Source organism: Dromiciops gliroides, chromosome 1 (assembly GCF_019393635.1).
Source record: "Dromiciops gliroides isolate mDroGli1 chromosome 1, mDroGli1.pri, whole genome shotgun sequence".
NCBI classification, from domain to species: Eukaryota; Metazoa; Chordata; class Mammalia; order Microbiotheria; family Microbiotheriidae; genus Dromiciops; species Dromiciops gliroides.
Window position 1 is genome coordinate 603,543,577 of NC_057861.1, and position 12,159 is coordinate 603,555,735.

At 39.7% G+C, this 12,159-nt stretch overlaps 1 protein-coding gene across 2 annotated transcripts in view; it reads right to left on the reverse strand.

Moving 5' to 3' along the window:
• The window catches only part of NTRK2 (neurotrophic receptor tyrosine kinase 2), a 435,747-nt gene that overhangs the window by 117,446 nt on the left and 306,142 nt on the right, over positions 1 to 12,159 (reverse strand). For both annotated transcript variants that reach the window (XM_043987820.1, XM_043987811.1), the window contains exon 13: positions 9,969 to 10,099. In XM_043987820.1, coding sequence (XP_043843755.1) covers positions 9,969 to 10,099 — 131 coding nt within the window. The remainder of the gene's footprint in view (positions 1 to 9,968; positions 10,100 to 12,159) is intronic.

The window sequence follows — 12,159 nt, forward strand, 5'->3', positions numbered from 1 at the left end:
CATCTTGCTTAAAGTCCCACTGGAAATAAATATCCCAGGCAGAGCTGGAACCCACACCCCGACTTCAGAGACAGTTCTCTCATCCCAAGTACCATGCTGCCTCACAGCCCAGGTGGCATATTTCAATGCATGTGGGTGGAAAAGGGCTGGGAAGGATCTGGTAACAGCTAATAAGATCACTTTGGTGGGAAACTGAGACTGTGAAGGAATATGACACAAACCAAGTAGAAATAGCAGGATGGAGCCAGAACCTGGAGGACCTCTGCTGCCCCACTGAGAAGACTATATGTTATGCTACTGGCAATCAAAACTGGAACAAGGAAATGATGCAGTCAAACATGCGTGTTAACAATATTACCCTAAGCAGCAGTGTTTAAGTTGGTTTGGACATGGAGAGGCTGAGGTTGGGGAGGGGGCAGAGAAACAAGAGGCTATTACAATACTTCAGAAAATAGTTTGAATGAGTAGTAATCTAAAATAGAAATTCTTAAACTTTTTGATCTCAGGAGCCTTGTGCACTTTTTTTTTTTTCTGGGGCAATGAGGGTTAAGTGACTTGCCCAGGGTCACACAGCTAGCAAGTGTCAAGTATCCGAGGCTGAATTTGAACTCAGGTCCTCCTGAATCCAGGGCTGGTGCTTTATTCACTGCACCATCTAGCTGCCCCCACCCCTTGTGTACTCTTAAAAATTATTTAGGACCCCTCCCAAAGAGCTTTTGTTTATGTGGGTGACAACTATCTATATTTACCATATCAGAAATGAAAACATCTTATTATGATTATGAAAATAATCTTGATCTCATGGACCCCCCCCCCAAAGGGTGTCAAGAATCTTGGACTACACTTTGAGAACCACTACTCTAGACCATCTACCTTTCCAATTGGGAGAGAATAAAGCAACTAGGTGGCACAGTGGAGAAAGTGCTGGGCCTGTAGTCAGAAAGCCTTGAGTTCAAATCTTACCTGAGATACTTAGTGACTGTGTGACATTCTAACTGCTAGTTGCCTCAGTTTCCTTAACTATAAAATGGAAAAAAAAAACAGCACCTATCTCCCATTGTTGCTGTGAGGGTCAAATGAGATATTTGTAAAATGCTTAACAGTGCCTGGCACATAGTAGATACTATATAAATTCTTATTGTTATACTTGAGTTTTTTGGTCCTTTTTTGCATTGTTTTTGTGATGTTGAATTTCCTCTATTCTAGTCTAGTATTTTACCTTCCATATCCTTCAAGTCACTTTATTATGTAACAGGACACTGCAGCTATTACCCATACCTAGTATTCTAACTAGTTTTTTTAAAACAAGCATTTTTTGGTGATCACTCACTTAGCTTGTTGATAACAATGTCATGGCTACCAGCCACTTTGAGGTAACTCTTTTAGTAGTTACTCCCCCAATACTAGACAATTCACTATCTTCACTTCTGATTTAAAGAAGGGCAGGGTTTAAGAGTATAAAGAGCATGAGTTATATACCTTAGAGTCACCGAGGTATCTTGCTGAACTTAAATTCAATATGTATTCCAACAAATGCCTCTTTTTTGCATCATATTGGATGTAGAGTCATTTTTATTTATATAATTGGTTAAACCACAATCAATCTCTGGCTTCAGATTTTTCATCCATGACATGAAGGGGAGGTTAGATTGGATGACTTTTCAGTTTCCTTTGGGCTTCAATACTCCATTATATTATGGCCTAATGCATCATGGGAGGTTTTTTTTTTCCCTTGGCAGGGAGGAGATATGTGGATTCTAAATTTGTATTCTATAATATATCTCTATTTGAATTGTTTTATAAGAGCACATTTATAGTATAAAGAGAATTAGCTAGAATCATCGCTATGGAATGTAACAGATATGTAGGCTGAAATAGCTGATGTGCTGATAGGTGATGCAAAGAAAGCAAAATGAAACACTTCCTTGAATTTATAACTCAGTTCCTTGAAGGATAAAGCATACTCTATCCCATGTCCTCGATATGTGTTCAGTGGTAATTCTGTATAAAAGCAAAAGCATCTGGCAAATTTATTCTCCTATATGCTAAAGGTAATATGAAAATATCCAAGAAAATTAGAAACTTTATGGATTAAAAGAACACCCAGATACTTTCACGGGAGCAGATATGTTCATGTATGTCTTTAAATATCTATATTTATCCTAAGCCAGATTTCTTATGCATGCTTCAACTCTTAAATAATTTTCAGCATCTACCCCAAGAATTTGAATGGCATCCATCTGTCTGAAAGAAAAGCACTCTATTTTGAACCCCAGGCAGTTCCCCCTAAAGAAGAATACAGCACAATAGCAGCTATTTCTTAACATGCATGCACAATGCTGCAAGGGTTGCTAGGCAACAAGCAGATGGCATGTCAAAGACCCCAAAGAGCTTCCAATCAATGAAGAGAAGCACTGACAGCAATTCCATATAGGTGAGAAGATGCTCATTCCTTGGCAATCTTGCTCAATTTCTTTTCCCCATAAATCATACCTTTATTTTTGGTCAGTTTTACCCTTCTGGTCAGCATGCAAGCTGCCCTAGCAAAAGAATTAGCCTTTCAGTCTCATTTAGAATGTACTCTCCCAGATTTTCCATCACTAGAAAGTCTTATAAAGAAGTCAAATATCAGCAAGTCAGAAATACTGCTTTCTGTATAGTCTGAGAAAGAAGCAGTCTTTTGGGAACGGTCATGGGCTCCTCAAATTACAGCTTAAAAACAAGAACAGGACAAATGATGCCACTGTCTGAGTATGGGGTGGCCCTAATCAGATTTTGCTGCCAAAATAAATTCAGAGGTTTCCTGTTCCATCTAGCCAGGGTATTTTGCCACCTGCTCTGTTACCACATGTGCCCCAACACTTCCCCAACCTATTACTCCACCTTTTTCTGTGGAAGCAATACTAAAAATCAACACTAACATGGAGACTAGAAAGCATGTGGCAAGTGACAACTAACTGTAGGCACCTTTTCCTTAGTTCATCTGACACTATACTCATAATTGCTGTAATTCTCCAAACCAAAACTCTCTTCACTTGTCAATACTCCTCCATAAGTATTGCCTCCCCCTTTTAGAATGTAAGATTGCTGAGGACAGGGGCTATTTCACCTTTATATTTATGTCTCCAGTACCTGGAACAGAACAGACCCCAAATAAATGCTTTTTCTATCTTTCCTTTCTTTCTTTTTCTTTCTTTCTTTCTTTCTTTCTTTCTTTCTTTCTTTCTTTCTTTCTTTCTTTCTTTCTTTCTTTCTTTCTTTCTTTCTTTCTTTCTTTCTTCCTTCCTTCCTTCCTTCCTTCCCTTCCTTCCTTCCCTTCCTTCCTTCCTTCCTTCCTTCCTTCCTTCCTTCCTTCCTTCCTTCCTTCCTTCCTTCCTTCCTTCCTTCCTTTCTTTCCTTCCTTCCTTCCTTCCTTCCTTCCTTCCTTCCTTCCTTCCTTCCTTCCTTCCTTCCTTCCTTCCTTCCTTCCTTCCTTCCTTCCTTCCTTCCTTCAATATATCAATTCCAAGTATTCACGTCTTTATGTAATTTTGACCCTAATGCCTAAACCAAATCACTGGTTTCAGTCAAAATCCACATACAGGTGATAATAGGATAACACATTTAGAGCCAGAAGGGACTTTAGAAGTTATGGAGCCAAAGTAACACATATTACATATGAGGAGACTGAGGGCCAGTGTAATTTGTCTAGAGCCTGAGAGGTAGCAGGTTACAGATGCATCTAGAAGGAGGTTCCTCATCTTGTGTTGTTCATAGTAATACCATGTGCTTTCCAGTTATACAGACTTTCACATCTGAGACTGAGGTCATACTTTTGCTTAAATTTATCCAAGAAGGTGAATAGCAAGAAAGGGAAGTTTCAGCACAACTTCTCAATGTTATTGAGACCTTTTTTATTTTTTTTTATTTTTTTTAAATTTTTTTAATTTTTAATTTTTATTAATTTTTTTTTTTAGTGAGGCAATTGGGGTTAAGTGACTTGCCCAGGTCACACAGCTAGTAAGTGTTAAGTGTCTGAGGCCGGATTTGAAATCAGGTCCTCCTGACTCCAGGGCCGGTGCTCTATCCACTGCATCATCTAGCTGCCCCAAGACCTTTTTTAAAAAATAGCATGGCTAGGGGCAGCTAGGTGGCACAGTGGATAAAGCACGGGCCCTGGATTCAGGAGGACCTGAGTTCAAATCCAGCCTCAGACACTTGACACTTACTAGCTGTGTGTCCCTGGGCAAGTCACTTAACCCCATTGCTCCGCAAAACAAACAAACAAACAAACAAACAAAATAGCATGGCTAAACTGACTCCAAGATTAATCAATAGCCTTCAATAAGTCAATTAATTGTGAAATCATAGATATGGGTATTTCTTCGCCTGGGGCTGATTGGAATATACCCAACGAGGGGGCAGCTAGGTGGTGCAGTGGGTAAAGCACTGGCCCTGGATTCAGGAGTACCTGAGTTCAAATCCGGCCTCAGACACTTGACACTTATTAGCTGTGTGACCCTGGGCAAGTCACTTAACCCTCATTGCCCCACTAAAAATTAAAAAAAAAAAAGGAATATACCCAACGTTTCTCATTCTGCCTCAATCTTGTCCGTGTTTTTCTATAAACCTTCAATAGTGCATCTACCACATTTCCTTTGCTTCTTTTGTTGTTTGGTGCATCTCAATGTTGCACTAAAGCAATCCCTATGTTAGTCCTCATTGGGTTATAGCCAGCAGGTTCACCTCAGTTGTGTCCTGGATATGGTGGTAGCTGGGAGGATGACTGGTCAAAGCCCTCAAATCCTGCAGTAGAGTCTAAGTTCCTTGAGGACAGGGACTGCTTTTCCCTTTGTCTAGAAATCTCTGCTACCTAGCACATAGCAGATGCCCAATATTGAGCTTTTTTGGAGTCAGCTAATCAGGCACTGAATTTGAATACTATGAATTTAGTCAGAAAGAGGGAAAAGTTGAACTTCCCCATATTCCTTACAACATTTCCTCAAAGATCTTCCTTCCCTCATTCACCAAACACAGATAGATCAGACTTCTAAGTCAAACCCATATGTAGATGGGAATAAATGAATGGGGGGAAAAGACTGGGCCAAGATACATGAAAGCTCCTTGCTCTCAAGAAGATTATTATTATTATTATTATTTATATCCTCCTCTGAGAGGTGGGTAATATATATGGGAAGATTCATCTGCAGAGCAAATGGAAGGGTCAAATGTTCCTAAAGTTATAGGTAAGGTGGATGGAAAGACTCAAGGATCCTCACAGTACATTGGCAGGTCAGATGGCAATGGCTGGGAATCTGGGCACAGAGTGGCAAGGCAGATGGAAATGGCCAGCTGTCTTTCATCTAACCAGAATAACTATAGTTGGTGACTCTCCTGCTCATCCAAGTGGTATGAGCAGCCATGTCCACCCAGAAGGGATAGGGTAAGTAGAGATCCCAAAGTTTGGATGTGAACTATTTATGTTCAAGTCTAGTCAAATGGCAAAAGGAGGATGGATATCTTGTTAGAAGGAAAAGCTTGGGAAAATGTTTTAAGGAAGAAAAGGGAGTCCAGCCTCTGTTTTTTATCTTCTTGATGCGAAATTATATACAAATTAATTTATAAATTGTATTCAAATTAATAATTAGCTATTCATTAGCTAATCCAACCCAAGATACACAAACAGGGGTGGGCATTGAAGAGAAATTCAACAATTCATTCATTGATTCAACATTAAGATTCTTCTAAAGTGCAAAACACTGCTGGACACATAAATGTATAAAACAATGTTCATGATCTCTAAACCTTCCTTATAATCTTGTCCACAGACTTCCAGAGCCACACTGGCAGAAGCTATAGTGGTATTACCAAACAGTAAGTTGGAACCTTCTATCTAACAAGCTGAAGCCAGACCAAACAGTGATGGTGCCATCAGTAGAGCCTTGGCTCTGAGCTCAGGGATTCAGTATGTTTCTGGACCAGACCTTGATTTGGGATAAAGCTATTGCCTTGCTGAAAAGCCCTCCCACTGTTCTGTTCTTGACCTTGAACTAGAGGTTTAAAGAACAATCTGGCAGGTAATACCTGCAGTTCCTAGGGTGGATCTGGCACAGGATATTGGTATGGGGTAGAGATACAGCTATAGAGCTAGGGCAAGGATGCAGTTATCATGGTTGGCATGACCTTCAATACACTGCTTTGCTCAAGTTTCTAGGCAGGACAGCTTGGTCTCAAGGTGATATCTCTCTTAAGATTTGCCATTGACTAAAACCATTGCTGACTCAAAACACTTGAATTTCCAAATAAAATCACTGAAGCCCTGGCTTGGCATGTTTAGAAGGTAATGTGATACTTATGTTGATGTCCTGATCTTGGAGTCCAAATCTCCTGGAACATCCCTCCTCCTGAGGTCATTACAAGAAGCACAACTGAGCTAGATTCTCCTTCCCTTATCATCTGAAACTACAATTTCATCAATGTACAGAAGTCCATGTGTGGATATTCTCAACACTAGTGGGGTCAAACTCAAATAGAAATGGATCCTTGCAGCAGCATGTTACTTAGAAAATCACAAATTAACATTGTCTATGTTGTATTGTGTTTTTGCTTATTTTGTTAAACATTCCCCAATTACATTTTGTTTTAGGCAGCACTGGGGAGTGTTGCTGCTGCCTCACTGGTGGCATGTTTGAAACTTTTGCCCTATACCATACAGATTGGCAACTCATCTGTAACTCAAGATTATAGATTTAAAGATGGAAGGGAGCTTAGAGCTCATCTACCCCAACCCCTTCATTTTAGAGTTGAGGAAACTGAAGTCCAGAGATCTAAGTGACTTGTCAAAGGATACACAAGTAGTAAAAGGAAGTAGTAAATGGCAGAAGTCGGACGTGCCATTAACTGCCATTCTTAGAGAGAATGCTTGGGTTGGGGAAAGTTAAGTGCCTTACCCATAGTCATCCTGTGACTGTGTTAGAGAACTATGACTTGAACTGTGACCCTATGCTATCTGAATTCAAAGTCAGTCTATCCACTGTGCCACAACCATGAAAAGCATCTGTTAGTGCTACTCTAATCTAAAGGACCCTCTAACTCCACGCTCATGCAAGAGAGCAAGAAAAACTATTAAAAGAGAATTCGTATAGTATCTGAAAATGTTGTTCTTCATAATTTTCCCCCCAGAGGTAGTCAATGAAGGAAGGAAACAATAGAGACAGCAGGGGTTAAATATTCTGAGAGTAGGAAAAGATTCTTTTTTTTTTTAACCTTCTGCCTGGTCAACCCCCTTCCCCCCCAACTTGACCTCCTAACCTCCAAATCTCTCCAAGGCTTCCTTAATTCCCCCCTCCACCCCATCCTAATGAATCATTCTTTATTCATTCACTAAGCTTATATTTATTTTATAAACATGAACTTGGTCATCATCAGAGACTTACAGCCTTCATTTTCTCAAAATATGGAATTCGCTGACAGTCCCTGGGACTTCTTGCCACCCAAGTTAGTTCCTTTCTATGACAAGAAAAACACATGCAGAATATTTCCACTTGGAAAAAGCTGAGCTCCATCTGCTACTTTTAGAGTGTTTAGTCTGCAGAGTGGAGAAGTTTAGACATTTTTAAAGTCTTTTTCTTTATTAGCTGCCCATTATGCTAGTTAATGAACACTAACCACAGCAATAGTAAGCCATAAAACCCTTATAACAATGAAATGTTGTCCTGATAATAATAAGATCTTTAATCCAAATTAAGTGTTTAAGATTTGTTCATGCACTTTTTAAAAGAGCTATTTCAGATTGAAAGTATTAATTTCTTAATAACCTCCTCCTTGCCCCAGCCCCCTGAATATCCACCAGGAGTTCAAGAAGCAAAAAAATTACATTTTAATAAAGTTTATGGATAGTCACATACATATCTATTATATACATATTTCATTAAAGAAACACAACTTCATTATTTTACATGTGACCCAATACTTTGATAAGCATTTGTTTCTTATTTTATATATATATATGTGTGTGTGTGTGTCTATGTGTATGTGTATATATATGTATGTGTATATGTATGTGTATATGTATATGTATATGTATATGTATATGTATATGTATATGTATATGTATATGTATATGTATATGTATATATAACAAATTCTGGTAAATGATTCCTTGGGATTTTTATAAAAAATATCTAAGGTTTTTGAATCAATTTTTCTTGTGTGAAAGAAATCATGGAAAATTTCACTCCTTTCTGGAATTGTCACTTACATTGGGATTCAATAAAAAGAGTGCTGAACTTGTAATCAGGTTTGAACCCTACCACTAACATCTACTAGCTAGGTAACCTGGGGAAGTCATCATAACCTCTTTGAGTCTCGGTGTCCTCATCCATAAAATGGGAATAATAATACCAATAATACTTAACTCACAGGATTGTTTTGGGGTTCAAGTGAGAAAATAGACAAAAAAGTGCTTCACAAATTTAAAAGCGTTATGTACTTATCAGTTGTTTTTATAAAAATCATATGATTTTAGTGAAAGGCATTATTTATAAAATCATGTTAATGCCCAATTAGAGGGAATGGCATCTACCTGGGATGCTACTTAATTTTGCCCTATTCTGGGCCTCAGAACTATACTGATCAAATTCTAGAACCTTGGGATGGATTTGGAAAGGAAAAAAGCAAATGATGGGAAGACTTGTATTTACATCTCCTTGCTAAGGGAGGTTAAAAGATAATACAGCTCGCATCTCCAGGTGTCCAGGCATGTGGTAGATATTAGGAGGCCACAGTAAGACAAAGTCAAATTAAGGCAGGGGTAGGCTGGTAAAGTGCCCACGATGTGATTTTGAGTTTAATCTATATTATTAATGGTTCTTTACGTCTAAACAATAAACAAAGCAATCAATCAAAACCTTATTTGAAGATTTTGAAGATTTCCATGGTATAAAGACTCAAAATTTAACAATTTCACCATTAACCCTCCCAAGCAGATTCTAGCTGGCTTTACTATCTCCCTAGACTGAGATCAGACTCTGTACTCAGGTGGGTGGGATCTTCCATTCTCTCCGTCCACATTTCTGTTAGTATTGGTCCTGAAGAGTGACTAAAAATTCAGTAAGGTATACATGTATGTGGTAACAAAGAGTAGTACAGTGGAAATAATATCGTATATGAAGACCAGAGGTCTGGATTCAAATCCTGTATCTGCCACTTACTATATGGTCTTGAGTAAATTATTTTACCTCTTTTGGCCTAGTTGCTCATCTGTGACCTGATGCAGTATTAGCCTGGTGACCTTTATGATCCACTGAGCCCTATAAAGTTGACTTTGAGGCAGAATGTCTTACTATTCCATCAGTAAAGTGTATTTGAACACTGGTATACACTGTATTGGGATCTTGAATATTTTTACATACTCAAAGAATCCATGATTTAGCCAGTGAAGGGGACTCCCAGTGTGGGAATACTATCTACCAATGCAGATTGCAGCCAATTTAGTCAATTAATACAGATTATAGCTAACACATACAGCTTCACGTATACTATCTTATTTTGATTTTCACAACCTCCCTGTAAGAAAAGTGCTATTATCAATTCATTTTTACATATGGGGAGACCAAAGCCACAAGGTTAAGTGACAATGTCCAGGGTAACTGAGCTTGGATGGTCTAAGGTGGGATTTGAACACAGGTCTTTCTGACTCTCTTTCCACTTTGCCACACTGCTTCTTTGTCCCTGGAAAGCTCACTAAAAATATTTTAAGGGGGGGCAGCTAGGTGGCGCAGTGGATAGAGCACCGGCCCTGGAGTCAGGAGTACCCGAGTTCAAATCCGGCCTCAGACACTTAACACTTACTAGCTGCGTGACCCTGGGCAAGTCACTTAACCCCAAATGCGTCACTAAAAAAAACCAAAAAACAAAAACAACAACAAAAAATATTTTAAGGGTCAGTCTCATACGCAGAATTGTCAGGAATTAGAAAATTATCTTACCTTTACTGCCACCAAGATCTTGTCCTGTTCAGGGCAGAGGTTATAACACTCGGCTAGGAAAACTTTGCCAAAGGCTCCTTCACCTAGTTCTCTTTTCAGAACGATGTTATGTCTCTTGATGTGCTGAACGACTGTAAAACAAACAAAGAATAAAAATTAGGTCTGAGGCACAGGGAGGTGGGTCATTTGTTGAGGGAATCAATGACACACATTGTTAGTAGGCAGGCATGATGTTCTCTTCATTCCGTAGTACTCTTCTCTACAGGCAGCCCCTCCAAGAGGAGGCAAGCTGTGCCCACCCTTGCAATGACTTTGAATTGCTAGAAGAAGGTGTCAGTGGGATGCATTGAGGAACACAATCAGTCCTTGACAGAAGGTGGAGAGGAGAAGGATGCAAAGCATAGGCTATATCCAGTGTGCTCCCCACTCCCAAATCCACTCCCTTCCCAACTGTCTCTTAGATCCCCCTTTAAATGCCAGATCCTACTAGAGAGAAATTCTTCCTCCAGTCATTAGCACTGCTGCCCCCCAACAAATTATTTTTGTATCTATTTTGTTTTGAATTATCTGAGTGTGCTTCTCCCCCCACACCAATAAATTCCTTGACATCTGGTCTAGGTCTGTAGCCACCTAGTCACTATTTCTTGAGTTGACTTGACTTGAATGAGCTTTTGCCTACTGGACTGAGAGGAGAAAGTACATATCAGAGTGAGAGAAAAACATTGCATTGTCCCCCACACATAACTGTGCAAGTCCTACCCATATTGCCAATACCCATTCAAAGTCTTCCCCTCTCTCCTTTCCATGGGAGTTTTCCTAAAAAGCCTGAATCTTAGTTTACTCTCCCTGGGCAGAACCCAGCTTTTCTTGATCTACAGAACCACAGCATGTCCCTCCCAATTAAACCAAGGTGTTACACTCCCAATCTCTTCCTGATTTTTGTTTCTTGGTTTTACACAGAGATTATGATACATTTTCTGGTAATCTGGTAGAGACTCCCATAATTCTTTTCTTTTTTTTGAGACTTCCATAATTCAAAAGACATTGCATTATGTGACAGTGCATGATAGTGAGTGGAGACCTGCATTCAAATCTGTTGCTTAAGGACCTGCATGATCATGGGCTAGATATTTAAAACCTCTTGGCGTCTCATTTCCCTTGTTTGCAAAATGAAGAGATCAAACCAAATCAGTGAATGAGACAAATAGCCTTTAGGAAATGCCTTATTTCTGCCTGCCACTGTGCAAAGTGCTGGGGACAGAAAGGCAAACAATATGGACTCTACCCTCAAAATAATCACATTCTAACAGGGAAGACAATATGCAAACAATAATGAACACACATGAAGTATCCATTGCACCTGGGAGGAAATATCAGAGGGTGCAGGGAGAGAGGACTGGGTTGTTGTTTGTCCTTCCTTCTCCAAGAGGACCATGACATTGAGGTGATGTCATGCCTAGCAGTGAACTGGATTTACATGAGGGAGGGCCGTGCAAGGTCACCAACCTCACTCTCTCCTCCAGAGCCATCTGGGACCAGTGGCAAGATGTACATCAGGAGGACTGGAGGTGTCCCCGGATGTTTAAGGCAATTGGGGTTAAGTAGCTTGCCCAGGATCACATAGCAAGTATCTGAGATGAGATTTGAACTCAGGTCCTCCTGACTGCAGGGCCAGTGCTCTATCCACTGTGCCACCTAGCTGCCCAGGGAGGACAGAGAGAAGCCTCTTGAAGAAGGGGGGATTTGAATTATGTGTTGAAGGGTGCCAAGGAAATCAGGAGGAAGAAGTGAAAAGGGAGAATATTCCAAGCATGGATGTCCAAGATCTAGCCCTAATTCTGCAATCCTAGGATCTCAGTCAGCTGAACATTTCCTTGATATTTAGGATTGCATCCATTTTATTTATCTATGCTTTTAATTTTCAAAGATAATGCCAATGGAAGGTACACTATTTGTCCCAGTGGAAAGAATGATGTATACGGAGTCAGAGGTCCTGAGTTCAAATTCTAGTTCTGTCTGTTACCATCTATATGATCTTGGACTAGTCATTTATTCTCCCCTCCTCAGTCTCCTCATTTGTAAATGGAGGGGATGGGATTAGATGATTTCTAATGTCTCTCTCGACTCTAAATCCTGGAATCGTGAACCTATGACCTCTATTGCTCTAATTGTCACTTCTACTCTAAAGACT